Source organism: Musca domestica, unplaced genomic scaffold (genome assembly GCF_030504385.1).
Source record: "Musca domestica strain aabys unplaced genomic scaffold, Musca_domestica.polishedcontigs.V.1.1 19, whole genome shotgun sequence".
In the NCBI taxonomy this organism is placed as follows: Eukaryota; Metazoa; Arthropoda; class Insecta; order Diptera; family Muscidae; genus Musca; species Musca domestica.
This window is the reverse complement of record NW_026712245.1, coordinates 5,454,530-5,478,876: the sequence shown is the minus strand read 5'-3', so window position 1 is coordinate 5,478,876 and position 24,347 is coordinate 5,454,530. Positions and strand designations below refer to the sequence as shown.

At 34.5% G+C, this 24,347-nt stretch overlaps 1 protein-coding gene and 1 long non-coding RNA gene across 3 annotated transcripts in view; one reads left to right on the top strand and one right to left on the bottom strand.

The window, feature by feature from the left end:
- LOC109612356 (uncharacterized) overlaps positions 1–19,087 on the top strand; it is a 211,432-nt gene extending 192,345 nt beyond the window's left edge. Inside the window, exon 5 of the long non-coding RNA XR_009341993.1 lies at positions 18,981–19,087. This is a non-coding gene — a long non-coding RNA (uncharacterized LOC109612356). The remainder of the gene's footprint in view (positions 1–18,980) is intronic.
- A 2,598-nt stretch (positions 19,088–21,685) lies between these two features.
- The window catches only part of LOC101895138 (kinesin-like protein CG14535), a 166,514-nt gene continuing 163,852 nt past the window's right edge, over positions 21,686–24,347 (bottom strand). The window contains exons 13-14 of one of the 2 annotated variants that reach the window (XM_059121172.1): positions 22,833–23,018; positions 21,686–22,713 (exon numbers count right to left, since the gene is read on the bottom strand). In XM_059121172.1, coding sequence (XP_058977155.1) covers positions 22,122–22,713; positions 22,833–23,018 — 778 coding nt within the window. In that variant the 3' untranslated portion in view covers positions 21,686–22,121. The remainder of the gene's footprint in view (positions 22,714–22,832; positions 23,019–24,347) is intronic. The other variant, XM_059121173.1, reaches the window with a different exon arrangement.

The following is a 24,347-nucleotide window of genomic DNA, read 5'->3' as shown; positions in this document are numbered from 1 at the left end:
CTTATTTCACATTTTATAAGAGTTATAATTACTCGAAATTTTGACCTTTGTGGAGGAGATATTTGATGGAGTGCACCAATATTGTCCATTTTAGCACCTGGCCTAGCACTGGCCAAAATATTGGGATGTACAAAATTTGCACAAAATCGGATGTTCCTTTCTCCTTCTATGAGGTAAATTATTTTCATTGAACTTTTGTGGGGGAGGTACCAGAAGCTAAGTTTGATGATAATATTACGATGTACCAAGTTTGGTCCTGAAACGGATTTGGTTCAAAGACCCCTAGGGTCTTAAACCCTTATTTCAATGATGCACGTTTTGGCCGTATCAAATTCTATACAGGGTGAGATAAAAAAAAACTGCAACCATCTTCAGACTGCTGTCATTACTAATCCACTCGTCCGACAGCTGTTAAAATTATTCTAGTGATAGGTCATTATATTGTTTTCAAGCGCACAAAAGCATTTTGGTGAGAATTTACCAGAAAAAAGTTATTCATGATGGAATTCAAGTGTGATAGTGTGATTTCTTTATATTTGGCTGGAAAACCCAAAGTGGCTATCGTTAAAGCACTACAGCATTTAAATGTGAATAAATCTTTTGTGTCTCGTATCATCGCTCGTTACAGTGACAGCGTGACTGGTAGCGTAGCCCGACGTCAAGGAAGTGGACAGAAGAAAACAGCAACATCAGCAGAAATGGTTCGAAAAGGAAAGAAACGACTTGATCAAAACCCTCGTCGCAGTGGCCGAAAAATGGCTCGAGAGCTGAACATATTGCCATATTCTATTCGGCAAATATTGGAAAATCAGCTCGAAGTAAAGCCATTGAAATTCTAAAAAGTGCAAGAACTTACATCGCAACAGAAAGAAAATATACCCAAAAGAGTTAAAGAGTTGTTTCGCTTGGCCGAAAGTGGTGAACTGCCGAATTTGGTTTTCTCCGATGAGAAAAAAATTCGTTATTCAGCAGTTTGTAAACCAACAAAGTGATCGTGTTTACGTACCAATGAGGTCAAATGAAAATGTGCACCTTCGGTTGGTCACCAGAACTCAAGCGTCGGCCATGGTGATGGTGTGGGTCGCCATAACAGCCGGTCGCTCTCTGGTCGTATTAATCGACCGTGACAACAGAATAAATGCCGAATATTATAGCGAAACATTTTGGCCGCAGACCATGGACATTCCAACAGGACTCAGCACCATCGCACTCAGCACGCGCCACCCTAGAATGGTTACAAAATGAGGTTTCTCTGGACTATTGCGTCTGGAGTATTTTGGAAAGCAAGGTTGGCACTAAAAAATACCAAAGTGTCGATCACCTCAAGCAAGCGCTTCGTCGGGAATGGGCCAAAATACCGCAGACCATCATTCGGAGCAACATTGAATCAAACTTTCAATTATTATCCTTTTGTGGTAATGGCTCTTGTAATGAATTAATATTTTTAGTTTTGATTTACAACATTCAGATTATGGAAATTCCAGCCACTAGTTATATGCCTTACCTACCCTTAATTTTCAATAGTACTGTCATATTTTATATTTTATTTTATTTCATATTTTTTCTACACCACAAAGCGGTAAGGGTATTATGTCTTTGTGCATTTGTTTGTAACATGGAGAAGGAAGCGAGATAGACCCATTGTTACTTTTGAGGATGTCCATAGAATCTCTTTCTGAGTCGATTTATGCATGTCAGTCCGTCTGTCCGTCCGTCCGTCCGTCTGTCCATGTATTCTTGTGAACAAAATGCAGGTCGCATTTATTATCCGATTGAGATAAAATTTTCCAAACAACATTTGTTTGGCCCAAGGACGAACCCTCTTGAAATTGGAGATAATCGGTAAAAAGTTAGATATAGCTCCCATATATATCTTCGTCCGATTTGCTTTTTATTGTGCACCAAATGGGACGGAATTTGGCACATGCGACCGAATTGAGTTTACGAGGTAGTATGCTAAATTTGGTGAAGATCGGTTCAGATATAGTTATAGCTCCCATATATAATGTTCATCCGATTTGTTGTATTTGATACCCACAGCCGTAATATGCACTCTGTAACAACGATATTCAGGGAAATATATCAAATACAGCTCAGAAATATCTTTGCCAAATTTTATCGAGATAGGTCCCGATGTGGATATAGCTCACATATATATTTTTATCCGATTTCAAATTAATTGTGCACCAAATGATCAATACAAATCAGAATTTAAAAGATACAAATGCTTCGGCATATTTAGTCCTTTGAACTTTAAAATATAGTTAAAATCATAGCGTGTATGATTGAATTCTCCAATAAAAACTTTTAATTGTTATGTGGAGCTCTACTAAATTAGCATAGTGGTGTAGGGTATCATAAAGTCGACCCCGCCCGACTTTAGGACTTTCTTTACTGGTTTATATTCAAGATATGAGTCATAAACGAGTCTATGACATTTTGTGACATTTACAATTATTTTGCAGTGGTAAACCCGTTAAAACTCTCAATTACACATCCTAACATCCTTTAGGTCATGAAAAACAAATAATGTATCTTTTCATAAATTAGTTTGGAAAGATTTCTAAACCAAAAGACCAAAATATTTTCAAAATAGTTTTGATGATAAATTACTTTGTTTGCAGTGCACGGTCTTTAGGATAACATACAAACCAACAAAATCATATGTTAAGGGCGCTAAAGAAAATGTTGGCTCCTTTATGCAGACACCAATTATGACGTATGTTTGTGTGTGTTTGTTTTTGAAAGAAGATAATTCTATGAAAATACTATATCGTAAAACGGTTACACAGTGTCCTTACAACGTTTGGAAATTATTGACAGTCCTTTGTTTTCTTTTGAAATTTCTTATATAACATCATTTTAGTTCCTCGTAACACTGTCTGTAATACATTCTTATAAAGGGTAATTTTTTGAACGAATAAGGGATAATAAGGTTGTCACTCCTGCCATAAACTTGTAGAGTTTGAAAATACGAAAAATTCAAACAAGGATGTAAATTGTATGTGTTTTGATGTGGGAGAAAATTAAGGGTTACATGCTAAATAAATTTTAGAGGTTTTAATTAAAGTGTGAGGGTGTGCGTGTCTGTGGTGGTAATTTTGGGTTGTGTGGCTTTCAGCGTTTACTTTTGGTGTGGTTTGTGAAGTATTTTTTCGGAAATCTTTTGTATTTAAAGTGTAGGGAAAAATGCGATATTCCACAGAACTTGTGATACGTTGAAGGTTGTTGGAATAAGTAATGCCGGTAAATAAGTAGGATCTAACCTTTTTTACTCTTCACCATGAAGGAAGGCTGAGTTGGATTTTGAAAAAAAAAAAACAAGTAAGAATGTATCAGTCGGTTTTTCGACGAATCTTTAGCCTCAGCTTATGACTAGTTATCATAAATATTTTCTGTATAATTTAAACAAAAAGTTGTGAATTGTCTAACAAAATCTCCGATTTTTCGCCCAGCCGTCCTTGATAAAGTTAAAGAGGGTATATATCTTTTGATACGCTCAAAATCGTGCCTAATCGATATAACGGTTTTGGACCCTGGGTCTCTTTGGACTAAATCGGTTTCATGGCATTTGGAATCGATCTAGAGGTGTCCGTCCGTCTCTCTGGCTGGTGCGCACAAAATATTATTATCAAACTTAGATAGAAATTGACATGCGATTTCAATTAGACTTGCCACATCTATATATTTCGATCAGCAAAAGATATGTTATAAATATGGAAGAGGTCTGACCATTTCTTCTGGTCCCTTCCCCACATAGGTTTAAGGATTTTGATAAACAAAGAAAGAGAAATAAGCCTCCAACTTTCTTCAAATTTCACACATACAAACCATTTTTACTAACACAAGATCTGTTGAAAAATGATGATACATATCTTCGAGCCCCTCATTTTACCTCACCCACAAAGGATCACAATTTTCAATATTCTTATCTGCCATAACTTGCGAAACAAGTGAGCCATTCTTCATCTAAATATTTGCCTCTACCAGAAACCTGAGATGAATATGGAATTTATAATTTCGTAAAAATTGCATATAAATGTTCGATTTTCTTGTAATTTTGTCCATGCCAAGATGAGATGAAGTATGAAAATGGAATACTTCAGTCGACTATATCTGGTGTACATCATACACATTTTAACATTTTTTTGAAAACTATCACATATCTCAAATAAACGGTAGGATTTAACCAACTTAGTCAAAACCTGACACGTCACAATATTTATATCAAATTTATTTACGTCCGATACGAAATCGACAATATTGGCTCCTTCCTTCAAAACCTACTCCACAGAGGAGAGGATAATTGAATAATGAAGCCCTTATTTCTGACCAAGGAATCCTAACACTACATCAGACCTCTGGTTGAGAAAATATGAGAAATAGAACTTTTAAAATTGTGTGACCCTTTGTGGGGAAGTTACTAGAAGGGGTGGGTCGATTTGTATCAAGTGAAAATATTGGGATATGTGAAAATCGAACACATATTTCACATTTTATAAGCGTTTTATTATTTAAAAAGGCTGATCCTTTTAGGTTGGAGATACTAGAAGAAGGATATCGTTTGAACACATCTTGTGTTGGTAGAAATATTGAGATATGTGAAATGTAATCAGAATTAGAAAAATGAATCGGATCACATTTTATGAGTGTTTCGTAGGAACAGAAGGATAGTACCGATATATCCCATCTCAATACCAGATCCGGTGTTGATGGAAATATTGAGATCTACAGAGTTTGAAAGGTATTGAATGCTAATTTCCGTTGTACAAGCTTCATGGCTATTCCAAATTTTGACCCATTGTGGGGAGGTTCCAGAAGGATTGGACCGATGTATCCCATCTCCATTCCAGATCTCGTATTGATTGAAATATTAGGATGTGTGAAATTTAAAGACAATCGGACTCTTATTTTGTATTTTAAAAGAGTTATAATTATTCCAAATGTTGATCTTTTGTAGGGTAGGTACTTGTTGTAGTGGGCCTATATTGTCCACCTAACCTAGCACTGACAAAAATATTGCGATTTTCCAAGTTTGAGTAAAATCGGTTGTGCCTTTCTTTTTTATGAGATAGACATCTGGCTAGGGGTATATAAAACACGAATTTTGAAGAAAATGCAAAATCTACAAGGTGAGATGAAAAAACTGTAACCAGCTGCAGACTGCTGTCATTTCTAAGCCACTCGTCCGATAGCTGTTAAAATTATTTCAGTGATAGCTCATTAATGTTTTACATGCGTACAAAAGCATATTGATGAGAATTTTCCAGAAAAAAGTTATTCGTGATAGAATTCAAGCGTGATAGTGTGATTTCTTTATATTTGACAAGACCACAAGTGACTATCGTTAGAACACTCCAGCATTTAAATGTGAATAAATCTTTTGTTTCTCGTACCATCGCTCGTTACCGTGATACTGGTAGCGTAGACCGACGTCAAGGAAGTGGATGGAAGAAAACAGCAACATCAGCAGAAATGGTTCCAAAAGTAAAGAAGCGACTTAATCGAAACACGCGTCGCAGTAGCCGAAAAATGAATGAACATAACGCAATATTCCATTCGGCAAATATTGGAAAATGAGCTCGGGGTAAAGCCATTGAAATTCCAAAATATGCAAGAGTCTACACCGCAACAGAAAGAAAATAGACTCAAAAGAGCTAAAGACTTGCTTTGTTTGGCCGAAAGTGGTGAACTGTCGAATTTGGTTTTCTCCAATGAGAAACCATTCGTTGTCCAGTAGTTTGTAAAAAAAACAAAATGATCGTGTTTACTTGCCAAAGAGGTCAGCTGAAAATGTGCACCTTCGGTTGACCACCAGAACTCAAACGCCGGCCATGGTGATGGTGTGGGCCGCCATAGCAGCCGATGATCGCTCTCCACTCGTATTAATCGACCGTGGCATCACAATAAATGCCGAAGCTTATCGCGAACATATTCTGGAGGGTGTATTGAAGCCTTGGGCACGCAAACATTTTGGCCGCAGACCTTGGACATTCCGACAGGATTCGGCACCATCGCATTCAGCACTCCACCCAAGAATGGTTACAAAATGAGGTTCCTCGCTTCATTTCCAGCGCACAATGGCCAACAAAATCTCCGGATACCAATCCGTTGGACTATTGTGACTGGAGTATTTTTGGAAAGCAAGGTTGGCACTAAAAATACCAAAGTGTCGATCACAAAAGTAAGGGCTTCGCCGGGAATGGGCCAAAATACCGCAGAGCAACATTCGGACAGCGTGTGACTGTTTCATTGGCAGTAGGATTTTATGACAATTTGTAGGAAAATTTGACTTGTTACGATGCGTTTCATATTTTGGGATATGGACCAAAAAGACCCCTTTGATGACTGTCTTAAGGGTTAAAATGTTTGATCTAAACTATCCTTCAATTGTTATCGGATATATAGTCGAAGACACTAAATGAACGGATTCTATGGAATATTAATTCGACAATTTTTAAAAAGTGTGAAAGAGGGTAAATTCGTTCCTTTATTGGCATTAAATTTTCCGTATGAAGCATGAATTGAAACGTGCCGACTTTGGTGGATTCTATATTATATATTTGAAAACCTTAAGAAATCATTCTGCTAATTTTTCCAAATATTTTGCTTGAATTTATATTTCTTTGGCTTTTCAACAAAACAAATCCTCAAGGCCTTAGACATGGTGTAAAGTACACGTGGAACATTTGGATTAATTCAAATGGTACAAAAGGATATTTGTCAAATTTTTGCCAATAAAAATAAGAAATTTTCAAAAATTTATCCACTAGAGCTCCCCAAGTAACTAATACACATTTTGGCAATAATAATATTTATCTACACCAAAGCAACACCAAACACTCACTGACAATGGAGAATTTTGTTTTGCAGGAAAGTTGGTTATTCAAATGTGTCCGCTTATTGTAAAATTTATGCCCCCGAGGGTATTATAAATTACTGTCACCTTGCAATCGATATTATTTGCGGCAATGTTTTATTTTCTCTATATTTTACAAAGCACACACAGACACTACGACAAACAGTTGAAATACACATACATATCCTGACACATTCAAATGCATTCGCTTGCATAATTTTATGGAACAAGCGAACTGGAGGAGTAGTAGGAGGAGGAGTGGTGAAGAATGGGCCGAATTGCCAGCGAGACAATGAATAGTCATTATTGTTGTCATAGAATTCTGTTCTGTTCCTGCTCCCATTGCTGTTGTTGTTCTTGCTATTGTATTTGGTATTCACAAAGCGAAGTAAAATGAAATTTTACACTGCAAGCCTTGTTGCGGATATGAAACGCATAAGCAATGCCCGTAACAGTTTTACGCATTCAAATGTGTGGTGCATAAGTGTGTGTGTGTGAGTGTTTCCCGTATGCCAGGACATGTCTAAGGTTATAAATATTTTATTGCATACATTTCTCTACGACAATCATAATTTATACAAAAACAACTAAGCCAATAATAAGAAGGTATAAATCGACTAGGAAGAACCCTTCAGTTTGCCAGCATTAGGCTTTGGAAAGGTTGCAATTCTAGAAAAAAACATTTGGACTAACAGTGGGCTTCTATTATTTATATTTTAGTGAATATATGTTAGACTCTGAAAATGGTTATCAATCAATGTAAACACTTTCGACGAGAGAAGGAAAATGTATTCCCAATTTCCAGGAATATGAATAAGACTTAGCTAATATCAAGCACTTAACATTGGATCTCGTAATTAAATATTACTGTTTTGAAAGGACCGAATATCACTATTTTAGGCGTTGACAAGAAGTTTACCGACACTATTGCTAAAAATTTCGATATAGAAAGATATGAGTTATGAACGCCTTTATTATTATTTCAAAGACCTTAAATGGTAAGGACTAGACAAAATGCATTCTGAGAAAATAGTTTGGGGCTATGCTATCTTGAATAACAGCTCATGAAACGGAGGATATTTAAGTAAGGACATTTTGAAAAGATCTAGCGGTGTCCCTTCGCGTTGCGCACAACAACTCTTAAAAAATATATATTTTTTACCAAAATTAAATCAAGTTCGAATGGGCCAAAAAAAGACTCAACATTTTCAAAGGAAATAACTTACCTCATAAATAGAGAAAGGATCATCCAAAGTCAGGTGTGACGATGGGCGGCCCGCTCCTTTCATTTTTTCCTCTACAATGAGTTAAATTTCGGAATTATCATACGGTTTATAAATGTCCGATTACTTTCAAATTTCACACGTCCCAAATTTTCTACCAACCCTTGATCCAGTATGACGGATGGACACAGCTGGATCGACCCCAAATGTTCTGAAATGAATTTTGTCCGAGGAGACCTAGACTTTAAAACTGTTATTTCGCTTTAACCGTATCAAATGATATCTACCCTCTGATTGTCTTCAAATTTTACACATCCTAATATTTCTACCAATATAAGATCTAGTGTGAAAATGGAATACAGCGGATTACCCTTTTCGTACCTCAATTTTTTGAGTAATTCTAACACTCATAACATGCGAAATCCTGTAATCTTACTATATCTCAATATTTCGTTCAGCCAAAGATCTGATGTGAATGAGGAATTTTTCTTCCTACTAAAAAATGGGCCAAAAAGTGTGAACACCTCGAAATATTGCTCCTGGACATGTATGAATAGAAGCCTATTGTTTGTGGAAATAATATACAGAGGGCGAAATGGACAAATACATAAAATTTTTCTGATTTTGCAATTGCCCTACAAGTCACAATTATAGACCAAGCAGAAGCCTACTACATTTTTATGTGAACAAGTTGGAAAATTTCCATTAATCCGCCAATATTTTTAATCATCAAAACAACATGTGAGTTTTAAATAAAAAGAAATTAAAAAGTATCAGTCGTTTGTACCGACAGATGTATACCCTCAGCTAATGTTCGATTATTTAAATATATTTTAACTTCAGTTATGATTATGGAGTAGGTTCCGAAGGAAAATCTTGAACCCTATGAAGAAATGGACCGATTTCTACCATCTTTATAATAGATCTTGTGTTGATGTTTCCAAGTCTGAGATGTGCCAAGTCTGAATGGAACCGGATGTAAATTTCGCGCTTTGTGAGCTTTATGGATATTGAAAATTTCGGAGTTTTGTGGTGGAAGGTACCAAGAGGAGTGGACCGATATATCCCATCTTCACAGCACATCTTGTGGTAGTAGAAATAATAGGATGTGTGAAATATGAAGAGAACCAGATGCTTATTTCAGATTTTATTATCGTTTTGTTTACTCAAAACATTGACACTTTGTGGGGTAGGTACCAGATGGAATGGCCCGATCTCTACCATCTTTATAACAGATATTGAGATGATGGAAATGTTGAGATCTGCCAAGTCTAAATAAAATCCAATGTTAATTTCGAATTTCATGGATATTAACAATTTTAACCCTTTGTGGGGGAGGTACGAGAAGGAGTGGACCGATATAGCCCATCTTTACACCAGACCAGGTTAATAAAAATATTGTGATGTGTGAAGACAACCGGGCTGTTTCATAACATTTTATAAGGATTATAGTTATTCCAAATTATGACCCTTTTGTGGGGTAGGTACTTGGTGGAGTGGGCCGATATTGTCCATTTTCGCATCTGACCTTGCACAAAGCTAATATTAGGATTTACATCGAGGGAGCAAAATTGGATTATCCTTTCTCTTTCTCTGCAGTAAAATATTTTTTTTTAACATTTCGTCTTTTTGTGGGGGAGGTATTAGAATGAGTGGACGGATATTGTCCATCTTCGACCTCGATCTAAGTTTGACAACAATACTACGATGTACCATATTTGGACCAAATCGGATACTCCCTTCCAGAGTTATCATGCGCTCCAGTCAGACAGACGGACGGAACACGAACATGGGGGGGGGGGCTGATAAGGAAACCTTGTTGACCTCTTTTAAAGCGATAGGCCGCTCTGTGATAAACTACGCGGCTCCGGTGTGACCCGCCAACGTTAGTGCTACGCAGTGGAAAAATAGTCGGTCCTGCCAGAATGCCGCGCTTAGAATCCTCATGACACCTGCCGATCACTTACATGAGGAGGTGAAGGTCTTACTATGCGACAGCATAACGAAATGCTGTCAATGCAATACTCGCTTGGGTGTTATAGACAAAGCCATCTGAATCACCATTATGTGGATAGGAGACCTCCGCTCAGGTACTTAAGGAAAGATTTCTATGATCTAGAGATAGAGAGAGGTGCAGAGGTATAAGAGAGAGCCTCTAGATCAAGCGGGACTGAATAGTATTCACTCTAACGCGTTCTCAGAAGTCATTGAAGGTTATAGAGTGAATACTGTAGCTGAAGAACGAGAGCTGCCGTGACAAACGCGAGTTGTTTTGGCTTAATTACGATCTGGATGGTGCAACCGCCTAAATTCCTACTAGACCCGGATTAACAGCGATGTGCAGAACATCTGCCCAGCTTGTGGCACAGGCCCACATGACACGCTGCACCTATTTCGCTGTCCAGCCAAGCCTACTCACCTAATTCCACTCTCGTTATGGACACAACCCATACAGGTTGCATCCTTTTTGAGACTGGACTTAGAGGCAGAACCAGATTGAATGGAGCCAGAAAATGAAAACAGAACGAACACAGCTGTATGACAACAACAACAACAGACGGACATGGCTAGATCTATTCCAAAGGTTATGAAACAGATTTGGTCCAAACAGATCTAGGGTCTAAACCCGTTATTTCGACTAGGCACGTTTTGACCGTATCAAATGATATATACCCTCTCTAGCCATATAGCTGAGGGTATAAAAATAAAAATGGAAGCATGTTATCTATTCGATTTCATTTCGCCTTTTCCAAAATAATATTGATTCAAATTCAATTTTTATAAAGTATCCGGATGCTGTGGCGATATTCACTTAAATTCACTTATTAAGACATGCCATGAGCCATTATTACCATCTCTGGCAGATACTTAACATTTAATATCCGGTTTGTAATTGTAGCGCATTTGAAATGCAATTGCATTCAGAGACACACACTAACACACACAAGCAAAAGCTGTCGACCCGGTCGATGTAAGTGCCGTAACACTGCAATGCGTTGCGTCTGAAAATATGTCTGTCATGTTCGTTTGCTGTTGCTGTTGCGTTGTCGTGTCAATAGGTTTTGAATACACCATGACAGTGTCGAACATCAACATATACATATGTATGAATGTATGTACGTCGGGGCCTTTTACACTTCGTATGGCTTAACATTTCATGCGCGTTCGTTGGTTGGTTCGCACATAGATTTTATGGATTTTATATAAATGCCAAAAATATGCAAATTATTGTTATTATTCTGTTTATTGCGGATCGTCGGAATACACAAATAAGCTCCTTTGGCCATTTAAGCAAAACTTAGTCATTCGTAATGCGAATTTTCAATGTTATGCGTCGTTGCAGCAGTGGAGGAGAGTGAAATCAAATATGTACATGTCTGTGTATGTGTGTAAGTTGAACACATAAATATTTTATGTGAGTGTGTGTGTGGGTTTTAGTTGCATGTTGATGTTGTGATTGCAGCCAATATTGTGAATATAATATGCTTATACCCCCTCCACCTCTACCCACCCTCTCTCATCGCATCCAACACCATCACAAGCCATTAAGTGTTAATTTGCCGATTTGACAATGGTCATAATTTAGTGGCACCGCTTGACGCCTCGCTACCGCATGTCGGGCTATATCTTTAATATTCGACGACATCGTGCCCAAATTACAAGCATACGCACTACCCAAAACAAAAACCGAAGCCGCCAAAGCGCCGAAACAATTTTAAATTCAGATATTGTACGAATAAGTGGCGTTTGGCGGTATCACCCAAAAAAGGCTGCAGAAGTAGCAGAATAAATAAAATAAAACATTTTATAATTTGTTATTTGGTGTCACTTACCGTTGCACATTCGCCATTGGGCCAATTTTGCAGGGCATGCCGGTTTACATCCATATAGCATACATATATACATATGTGTCCAAGATAATTTCAATATCATCGATTTCGGCGACAAACCAGACACCACCACTCGTTCGATATCCGCTTTCGTTATCCAACCACTTAATCATACAATTCAGTCAGGTCCGGGTATGTGTGGTCCTGTCTACCTTCCAACCTGCTGCCGCTGCTGTTGTGGACTTGGTGTTGTTTTCAGTTTAATTGCATTACGTTAATTGCTCGGAAAATGTTTCTTTATAGCAAATAAATTATTGGAATATGTTATGGAATATAAAACGAAACAGGGGAGGATAATGTGGTGTGTGTGTTAATTTTATGGAATTTACACGTATGCCGGGCAAAATGTTCACAATGACCATGAAAGTGAAATAAGGTAACGGATTTCTTTAGTCGAATATAAATTACTTTTGTCAGAGATTTCCATCTCTTGTCATATATATACTTAAAAGCAGTTACAAATCTTCATTCAGAAGAGTTTTCAGCCAACATTTCCCAAAAATAGACATCGTCAGATCTAAATTTAGAATAGATGTACCCCTTTTCTTGGACATACATGTAAAGAGGATCCCCGTATTAATACGATTTAAATTACATTTTATTTTTTTTTTTTTTTTCTAATTTTTAAATGAATATATATGCAGACATATTGAGATGTATGATATTTGAAAAAAGGACCATTTTTTACATTTTAAAATTATTGTGGTACGAATAAAGAGTGATGGATATTGATGATTTTGACATCTGACCAGAGTCTCATTTAAATGTTATCAATGTGCTAATTTACACAGATACTAAGTTCCCTAAAGTCAAAAAAATGTTCCAGGGTTCACTTCTCTACTCGCTTTTGTGAATTTACATGTACATGTTTCTACATGAAGGACGCTCATTTTTAGGCTAAAAATGCAAAATCTTGCACTGTGTATTTTGTGTGACTAAAGACCTCTCCAACAAAGATTTTTGTCCACGTACGGATTTAACGTCCATATGAGGGTACCACACAAATTAGCTTATATTGTTGAGGCGAACCGACGGCAATTAAGCATATTGACTTCTTACAAAGAAGAATATCATCATACCAAAAATTATCAAAATAGGTACATTTTTTAGTTAAGAGCCTATACAAAGGGACCAGACCACAAACATTTTAAAATGTAATAAAGTAAAAAAAAAAAAAATATTTAGTTCGGCCGGGTCGAACTTTTAATACCCTTCGCCGTGGAGTAAGGGAAACATTAGAACCCATGTTCATGGGAAAATGTGGCAAAAATAATCAAAATACCAATTATCGGAAGGTACATTTATATGGGGGCTATACCAAAGCGTGGAACTTTACATACAATGTTTCGCCACACGAACTAGGACCCATTATGACCTACAAATACCAATTTTTAGACAAATCCACGAAAAAATGTGGTAAAATACCGATTATCGGGAGGTACCGTTATATGGGGCTATACCAAAGTGTTTCGCCACACGAACTAGTACCTATTATGACCTACAGACAGACGGACATTTAAAAGTGTCCTTTTTTCAAACATCATACATCTCAAAAGGTCTGCCTATATATTCATTTAAAAATTAAAAAAAAAAAATCTAAAATTCATAAATTCTAAACTTAAATATGACGATGTCTATTTTTGGATCTGAATCAGAAACTTCTTCCGGAAGGAATAAGGAAGCCTACGTCGTAGCTGAATCATTATGAGTCATAATTTCTATGAAACATATTTTTGATCGTGCATCACATTGGATCCGGATATGATATTAACGATTATTACCAATTCTACACATTTTTATCGGCTACGATACCATTTGAAGCCTCAACTTATCCAAAGTTTGTGAGCAAATTAGATATTAATTTTTTTTCTATGAGATATAGGATTCTTTCTTAATTATTGACCATTTGTTTTGGATGTACTCAAATGATTGGACCTACCTATTGTATTTTCACTCTAGATTTAATGTTGATAGAAAAATATAAATGTCCAAAGATTTAAAAAATTCGAAATTTATTTTGCATATTAAGAGAGGAAGATCGATATGTGTGAAGTTTCAATCTGAAATGTTTTTTACCGACTGTTTGTGTGTGAAGTACCCGATGGGGTATACTGATTTTGTTCATCTTCGATCACCTCCATCTTTGTTGTTTGAAAAAAATTTTACGAAGTACAAAATTTGATCGACTCCAAATGTTCGGAAACTAATTTCGTTTAAAGAGGATTTGAAACCGTTTTCAATGAATCACAACCATGAGGCTGAGGATTAAAAAATAAAAAGTTGGACAATGGCAATAAATCTACGACTGCAGCTAGACCTATTTTTGTGAAAAAATTTATATCTTTGATCTCAAAAAATATGCAATATTGGTCCAGAATTTTTTATAACCTCTCTGTGGCGGTACCAACCAATTTTTAATATTTTTGGCGAATCAGTACTTATAATTTAACTCCACTATTTGATATGTCTCACCATAAAACCGTACCTTCTGATATATTTAAAATTTTTACAGCTATCAGTTTCAATTCTCAAATGAAAGGACTTTAACCTGTAAATGTTTATACCCAACACATAGTGGTAAATGTATTATGTCTTTGTGAATTTGTTTGTAACATGGAGAAGGAAGCGCGATAGACCCATAGATACTTTTGAGGACCTTTCTGAGTCGATTTATACATGTCAGTCCATCCGTGTGTCCATGTATTTTGTGAACAAAATGAAGGTCGCATTTATTATCCGATTGAGATGACATTTTGCAAACAATATTGGTTTGGCCCAAGGACTCCCATATATATTTCAATCGATTTCATATTAATTGTGCAACAAATGGCTAATATCAGTCCAAATGAATTTTAGCATATCCGACCGAATTCAATCTTGAAGCAAGTGCACCAAATTTGAAGGATAGCGGTTTAATCCCATTATTGTTTTTTTTTTATAAAAACAACGTTTGTTTATTAGTGTTCAGATATAGATATAGCTCCCATATATAAGTTTCATCCGATTTGGGGTTTTAAGTCCCTCTCATGCGCAATATGCACTCCACAATATTGATCTTCGATACCAGATATCAGATACAGCCCAGAGATACCTTTGTCAAATTTTATCGATATCGGATCAGATTTGGATAAAGCTCCCATATATATCTTTATCCGATATTAGGTTTATTGTGCATCAAATGGCTAATATCAGCCCAAATGAACTGAATATTGGCAATTCCGACATAATTTATCCTAGAAACAAGGAATTCAAATTTGGTGACATTAGCTATAGCTCCCATTTATATGTTTCATCCGATGTGGGGCTTTAAGTCCCTCACATTCGTAATATGCACTCCACAACAATGACATTTGATACCGAACATCAGATACAGCTCGAAAATAATTCTGCCAAATTTTATCGAGATCGGTTCAGATTTTTATATACCTTCGATGTACCTCTTCATCCGATGTTACGGTTATTGTCCACAATATATGTACTATCAGCCCAAATTGGATACATTTTTTTCATATTCAACCGTATTTTTCCATTTAGTGAAAATCGGTCCGTTATATCTATTGATCCAATATCCAATATTAATGTTATTGGGGGCTAGAGGTACAAAAGCCTCCGTCAAGTTTGTTGAAAATCGATTCAGAGTAGTTTATAGTTCCCAAATTATGACTGCTCTAAAGCCATGATACGCATTCAAATACGGTTTATAGTTTTTTGTTACGGGAGACCTACTACGGCCTCCAACTTTTGACCTTTCCTTACTGGTTTAACATATTCTAGTTGGACTTTTTTGATCTCTTTTTTGTATGTCCAAATTTTTTTGGAAATTTTCGACGAATAAATCGTCAAAAATTTCAGATTTTCCTACAGATGTGTTTTATAGGCTATAAGCGAAATATTCAAATCTGGAAACTTTTAAATCTTCATCTTTTTCTTCAAAAGACAGCTTTATTATTTTGTAAAGAAGAATCAAAACTCCAAACTATTTTATTTGCTAAACAATTCCTTAAAGTTGCAAAACAACCAAAAATGCCTTAATCTTATCAAACACACCATGCCATATAATGAACATTAATGTTCCCTTAAATTGGTACAATTATTAAACCGAACTATAAATTGCGTGTTAAGATACGAAGGCACAGTTTACAGGCGTCCCGAAAACAGAAAAAAAACAGGTGCATTAAATTTCGTGCCAAAATGAATACCCCCCATAAAAAGCACAGTATGTGGCGACATTTAAAGGTATTTCACACAGAAGTCACAACAAACTCGTTAACATGAAGAGGAAGTTATCAAGAAAACCCCGAACAAAAACAACAGAAAATACGACTTCGTTTCTTTCTTTTTTTTTTTTTTTGTTAAGGTAAGGTCTTTACTGGCATTAGACATGCAACGTGAGAGCAGAGGTTTTTTAGAATGATGTGTTGGGCCATTAAACTTACCTTTATGAGGACGAAATACACCTTCAAAATCTCCCGAAGAAATAAAAACGCCATTGTTTGCGATTAGTTTATATAAAATTTGTTGGGATGTATTTTATTTAGTATTTTGTTTTCTTTTCAGTTTATTTCGTTTTGTTTTAGAATATAGACTATAATAATTATTATTTTTTATTTTTAATAATGATAATGTTATATTATTTTATAATATATATGTTTTTATTTTATAATATATATTTACACATTTATATATAGAAGATCTTCCTTTAATGGTGATATTGAATATATATTTAAGGATGGGTTTTAGAAAAAATTAAATATTGAAATATATATTTTTTTCAAATAATAATAATGAAATAAAATCAACTTTGACAGAAAAAGTAAATCCTAAAAATTAAAGTTTTTTTTTTATCGGAAATAAAAAAGTTTTTAGGTGGCTAAATTATAAATTTAATAATTAATATTAAAATTATTTTTAGCAGATTTTACAAGTCATTTTGTTAAACTATTCGGTCCATAGTTCTGAATTTATAATTATTATTATTTTTTATTTTTTTATTGGGATTAAATTTATAGTTTGTTTGCTTTTGGTATAAATACATACATAGGTTTTTTTTTAATAAATTTTATTTATTATAATATGTTTATATATATATTAAATTTTACTTAGTTTTTTCTCGTTATTTTTATATATTGCATATTTGCTAATTTATAATTTTAGTTTTTTATATAAGTATTTTATTTGCATTTTTTTCAATCAATAATAAATTGTTAACATAGTTTAAATAGGCAAAACTGGCAACAAAATTTTAGATTTTATTTATGTTTTTAGTTGTTGTATGTGTTGTTGTTTATTTTTAATAATAATTAATTATATCATGTTCTGAACTTATTCTAATAGTTGATAACTTGGAGATGCTTGTAATTTAGAAGTGGACAGTGGAAGAAAGAAATATGCAATAAATTTTTTTCTTTTGTTTTGAAAATTTTTCGTTTACAATTTTTAAATTTCAAAAATATAAATCAATTTTGAATAGTTAATTTAATTATAATCATATATATCCTATTTCTATAGGATAATATATTCAATTCTAAAAAACCTCACAAATCCACTGTCCAGTCTCCACTCAAACAATATCCTCTTTAAATGTCGTGCTTTGCTAACACATACCAATATAACAATGAACTGAACGGAGAGCGCTTAACATAATTAATCATTGTAATAACATTAACTAAACAACTAAATAATAATAATAATGATGATAATAATTATTTAAGTAATTATGTAAAGCTATCTCTTTGGCTTTCTCACAAAGAGAGGGTGATTGTTTTTGTTGTATTTAATAATAACAGTGAATGAGAGGGAGCTTTCAAGTTTTCAGTTAATCATTTGGTTAAGGCTTTTTTTAGTCGTTAAGAACATAAGATAAGCTTTATTTAGGTTTAGTTTTTGTTTTATTTGTAATTTACACAACGGAAAATGCCAAGAGAAGCTTAGCAACATAAATTGCACGGAGAAATAAATTTTGAAAAGACTTCTCTTTTTTCAATAATAGCTGGAACAGAACCTTAAAGCTTGAGCAAAAAGCTTTAAGCTTTAAATACATCAAAGCTTTACAGTTTAATTTTTTTGTTTTATTTATGGGTAATATGATTCGATTTAAGATCGTATTTTGAGGATTTAAATAATTATTTGAAAATTTTGGTTTCCAATTCCGAAAATAGTAAAAGAGAGAAATGTTACATTCTATCTGAGAGAACTGCTTGGTCCAGAAAGTACAGATACAGAATACTCTTTTACTCTTCCAAATTCACAGAGTAACAAGTAAAAAAGTATAAAGTCCGGCCGAGCGGAACTTTTAATGCCCTCCACTTTTGGGTAAAGAAAACATTTTTATATAAAAGTATCTAAATTCAAACGTGTTTCAAAAAACCATAAAGTGGAGAGACCGTTGTGTGGGGGCCATGCCAAAACGGAAATCTCTATAGACAATTTTATACTTCCAGGATTGTCATCTACCAAATCTTCTTATATATGAAATTTGAAACAATTTCGTGGGTAAGTGTGACTAGGATTATCAAAATACCGAATACCGGTGGGTTCTGTTTTATGTGCGCTGTTTGGAAAAATATTCAATGTTCTGCCACCGGAGCTAGAACCCATTAGAACTTCAAATACCATTATTTAAAAAAGTCCGTGGAAAAATATGGTAAAAATCATGAAAATACCGAATATCGGGAAGTACCGTTATATGGCGGCTATACAAAAACCTGGACCAATTCATACAACGTTTTGCCACCGCAACATGGCTAGAAGCCATTACAACCTACAAATACCAATTTTTAGACAAATCCCTGAAAAATGACGAATATTTAGGGATGTTACAAATGAAATGAAAAAGTTAAAAAGTAGTGCTCTCTACTTATTTTGTTTGTAAGTTATACTAGATTTTCATGTTCAAAAACGGTGTCAAAATACAACATTTTAAATCTAATAAAATATACTATGAATGCATTTTTAATCTAAACAATAATAAAACTTTGTAGTAATATTCAATTTTTTTTCTCGTTTCAGGATCTTGGCCACTCTGAAATGAAATTTTCTAAATTTCTCCATACAACAAACCTAGAAATGAAACATTAAGGATCCATGGAAATCAAGATATACACAACTGATTGGGAAAAAAACTAAATATATTGTCTAAAGATTCAATGCAAATTCCATTATTTTCATCAGTTTAATTTTATACCTTAAATCTTCTAAAACTTCCATTTTTTATTTTCAAATTGTATTCATTGTTTTACTTTTGTCGCATTCTAAAATGTCAATAAATACAATTATTAAAAATAAACATTCATTTAAAGTGATATATGCGAGTAGTTTCATTTGCGCCTGAGAGTATGCTCTACTTTACACATTTACTCAAAGAAAATTACTAATAATATGGTAACACTGGCAAAGACATGTTTATTGCGCCATCTATTGAAACATATAATCCAAAAATGACAATTTATTTTTTTAAATTGTAAAATTTTACACTGTTTGCCAGGGTTGCCAAGTTGCATTTTTCTATATCAATCGAAAATGAATAAAAACGCACTTTAAACAGACAGTTATAGCCCCAAACTGAATTCCTTCGAGCTGGAAGCGGAAGAAGACTTTCGATTGCCTTAAAGAAACAGGTCATGTGCTTATTGTACACCGAAAAGTTAGAACATTATACAAAGTTATTTCAAATAATATATTCACAAAAAAACTATAATTGGTACTTTTATTTCTCGCCCAGAAAATGTAATTTTCTGTAATTTCTACTAAAATTAAAACAGAATCCAAATTTTCAAAAATTGAAAATACTTCAAAATCGCACACTTTTTCAGTTTTTACCAGGCTTGACACGACGTCAAAAATTTGTAATTAAGGCAATCACTACCTTGACTCTCTACACATTCAATTAAGACCAATAGAAAACAGGCCTATAGGACCTTAAATCACATTTGAACTTGACGAAATGGTCAATTGGTACACATTTGTACTCTCAATTTTAATTTAATTTAATTTAACATTCAATTTGGTTAGTGCCCTACGAAAAATGTTTTCTTTAGGTCATAACTTGAACATTATTTCGACTGATGTCTGATACTGAATATCTGAAGGTCCTATCGATATTTTCCAGCCAAAGTCTATGTCATCTGATATTTTGGGGTTAGTCTAGGTTCACATAGTTTAAGAGTCATAACGACTCAAAGAGATACATCTACAAAAATCGTATTTTGTAAACTCTGGGCATTTTCAGTCTACAAATTTGGAGTTTTACAGGTCGAAACACTGAGTGTAAAAAAACTGTCCAATAGGGAGTCGCAAAAAATCCAATTGATCCAAAAACCTAAAATATGAATTTTATTTCCATAGTAATTTGTATGGGGCCAGGGTTGGAAATCAGTGTAATGTATATGGTGTAATCGATGAAATCACAGTTGTGAAGTCCCACAAAAAATTTTGAAGATGGAATAAGATTTCGATATAGCTCCGCTATATACACATATATTTGGAAATACGTTATCCGATCGCCATAAAATTTCATAAAAATAAAAACAATGGATTAAATGGAAAATAAATTAGGGTCTTTTTGCGACACCCTATTTAACAATTTTCAACATTTATTTTTCCAAAACATACCAAAAAAAAAAAAAAACACTGAAAAAATTAGGGGCGGGGTGTAATCCTATTGTTCTGTGTAGATCCAAGTTTTAAATTAATCTCCATATCTTTTTTGGTATTTTGGACACATTTTTCAATTATTGATATTCAAGTCCTATAGTTGAAACAAAACTATTCCGAAAAAAATATTCAGGCTTTTTTAATGATTTAGAAACATTGACCATTTCACGGTAAATTCAAATCTCAAGAACTGACATTGAATATTCAATAAAAAGTGTTTTTCCATGATTTTGGATTTTTTTGCCAGAATCATTTAAAATCTATAACCTCCATAACAAACAATTATATTGCCACAATTTATTTTTTTGTTATTATTATTTATTTTTATCATTTGTTTATTTTATTTATTTATTTCTTTTTTTTTTTTTGAAAAAATTAATTTTTAAGTATCAGTAAATAATTAAATTCGATATAGCAACGTTTAAATTGCACGATCCTTTATTTTAAGAATTTTATGGATATGGCAACCCTGGCAAGAATTGTAAAATTTCCCATTTTAAAATTATTTGTCAATTTCGAATCATACGTTTCAATAGATGGCGCTGAAAACATGTCACTGCCAGTGTTGCCCATAGCTAGTAATTTTGTTTGCACACCAACGAAGAGGAAACTCTGGCAAACACATGGTTATAGCGCCATCTATTGCAGCACATGATTGAAAAATGGGAAATCATTTTTTTATTCTTGAATTTTTACATTTTTTCTTACCCCAATTGTGAAGATTTTTTTTTTCGACAACACAAAGAACTTTATTGCGCAAAATTTGGAGGATATCATACCAGGGTCGCAATTCTTCTATGAAAATGTGAAATAATTGAATTTTTAATGAATTTTTATATACTTTTGAAATGAATTTAATTTACCCGTCCAAAAACAATATATATTCAAATAAATAAAATCCCCAAAAAGATGGTAGATCCTCAACCAAATCATATTACACACAAATAGTAAACCATATTTATATCGCTTAAGTTTTAAGTAAATGGGCTAACATCATCTTACAAATGGTCTGCCAACGACCAAGCTTTTATGCAAGTCGAATATTTTTTTAAAGGATTTTGTTTCTTTTATTTCCTTTTAATTTTTTTTTTCAATTTTCTTGTTTTCATAACTACTTTTGTTTATAAAAATTGTCAGTCATAATATTTTCATCAAATTCTTTTGTTTTGTTTTTCTTTGTTTCATTTTTCGATTTAATTTAAAATTAAAATTTGGCCATTTCGAATTTTCTTAAGAATTTCGTTAATCGTTTCGCATATGGATTAGAGTCACGGGGTTGAGGGAGAGTTGAGTTACTAACCCAGTAAATACATAGTTTCTAGTTTAGTTTCATTTAGTTTCCCAAACGAAATAAATGCTTTAATTTGTTGCCGTTAATTTTTTATTCTGGTGGGTGGTTCTCTAGTTTACATTTAAATTGCCCCTTCTTGGTTTTTCGTTTGAACTGGTTCGGTGGTCAGAGGAAAGTTGTATGAAATTGGATTTTTCTACCTTTGTTTAAAAATCACTAATTTCACCCTCAGTTTCGGGATAAGTACAGGTAAAAGGATTCATTAACCATGTGCACAAACCTTTGTCCTGTCGCTTCTTTTTCGTAATGGTAATGCGATTATGATGTTCTTTGGAGAGTCCCGATGTAAAACTGCTCTCATCACTGTCCCGGGCGGTGGCCACACTGTGATAACCACTTTCCGCTCGCCGTGATATACCCGAATGTTTAGAGGTTCGGGGCGTTGAACTGTCATGACCACTGTCATATGCTTCGGAAGAGGTATTTAGGGGTAACAGAGGTAGTTGGGATTGGGTGGTAATGGGCAGAGTGGTATTCAATTGTGTCAAAATCACATCATCATGCTCTTCATCACAATGCTCCAGAGAGGATCGCTTCGAGGGTGATAGCAGGGCGGATTTTTCATCTACTTCATGGATATCTTCGTGTTCCAACACAAATGGTTTTTCAATTTTCGGCAGATTAGGATCGGAAGCACCATCCGGATGTCGCAGTGAGGCATACTGCTCCATACCGGCAATTTGCATGATACCATTTAGACTTGGCAAACTTCCTTGGCTAGGACTTCGTGAAGGTTGTCTGGGGAGTAGAGACAAAAACACATGGTACTTATATAAAAAAACATTGTTCGATTGTTAGTAGTATAACGAAATGCGGGCGGTGGGGGTTAGTAGTGCGGGAGTGTTTATTAAACCTACCTGGGGCTGGGTGGTCTATAGGGCGGCTCGCTGCATACACTCCCCGGTCCGGTATTAAAACGATACGCCGGCTCGCTGTAAACACTGCCCACATCACAACCAGAACGAAAGACGGGTGTAACTTCCGCCATGGCTAGCTGTGAGGTAAAGATCTCACGTAAACGCGCTAATTGGTCAAATTGGTTCCTGAAAAAGGGGGAAAGAAGAGGGGAAAATGAAGAACTGGATATCCGAAATTGGAGGATGCTAATTTTTATACCCTCCACCATACATAGTATGGAGGATATATTACCTTCGTCATTCCGAAATAATAATTTTGGACCTAGCAAAGTTTATATATTCCTGATGAGTGTAAAATTCTAAGACGCTTTAGACCTGTCCATCTGACCGTCTGTTGTAATCACGCTAGAGTCAGAACGAACTAAGATAGCAATCTAAAATTGTGCATTGTAATTTTTACCGGAATTGCTTAAAGTTGTATTGTATAGCCCCAAATAACGAGTTTCCTTTGAGCGGTATTTTTGGAAAACTTCCAAGTTCCATCGAAATGTTGGAGGATATTAAAAGTTCATCCCGGCCGAACTTTGTTGCTTTTTTACTAGTTAAAATTGTAATTCTGACATCTGGGTGGAAGGTTAGGCATTTTCCTGCGAATCATTTAAGCCTCCCATTAAATATTGTCCACTTTATACTGCATTTAATTCTTATCTACCTTGCCTGAGTTTGAGAGTTATCCCCTTTCCTCTTGCTCTAAATTTTGAGCATGTTATCCTGGGCTTAAGTCTTCGCCAAGTTATTCTGAGCTTTAACATTTTCACCACATAAAACCAAACCCACTTTTATCCACGTTCCAATTTTTAATAAATGCATAATTTTTCCAACTAATCTTTGCAAATGAAAGTAATGCTTTGAATCAATCGGAATCTTGTCTTTAAGGAATATACTATTCCGTTCCAAAGAGTTTTCAAATGTATACGTTTATATTTTGTAAATTTTATAGACTTGGCAACCCTGGCAAGAATTGCAAAATTTTGCCTTTTTAAAATATTTTTTTCATTTTCGAATCATACGTTTCAATAGATGGCGCTAAAAACGCGTCTATGCCAGTGTTGCACATTTTCAAGTAATTCTGTTTCCACACCTGTGAAGGAGAAATACTGGCATGAGCTTAAATCCTCATGGACTTAAGACGAAGTTTATGTTACCTACATAGACTTAGAATCTTTCCGACCTTATTCTCACAGACCTTAAAAGCTATAAACGATATTCTCGCAGGATTGATACTATTTTTCACGATATCCACTTAAATTCTTTTCCCCTAATACTTTTTGGTTTAGAAACATATCCTTGTATTTATTAGCCTTTAAATTTCATTCACGTTATCCTTTTAATCGCAAAAACTTAATTCAAGTCTTACTTTTAGACTCAAATCTAATCCGTGGGGCTAAGAACTTTATTCTTTCTATCCTTTCAGTCTGGATCTTTCAGAGATTATCTTTTTGGCCTAATTCTTGC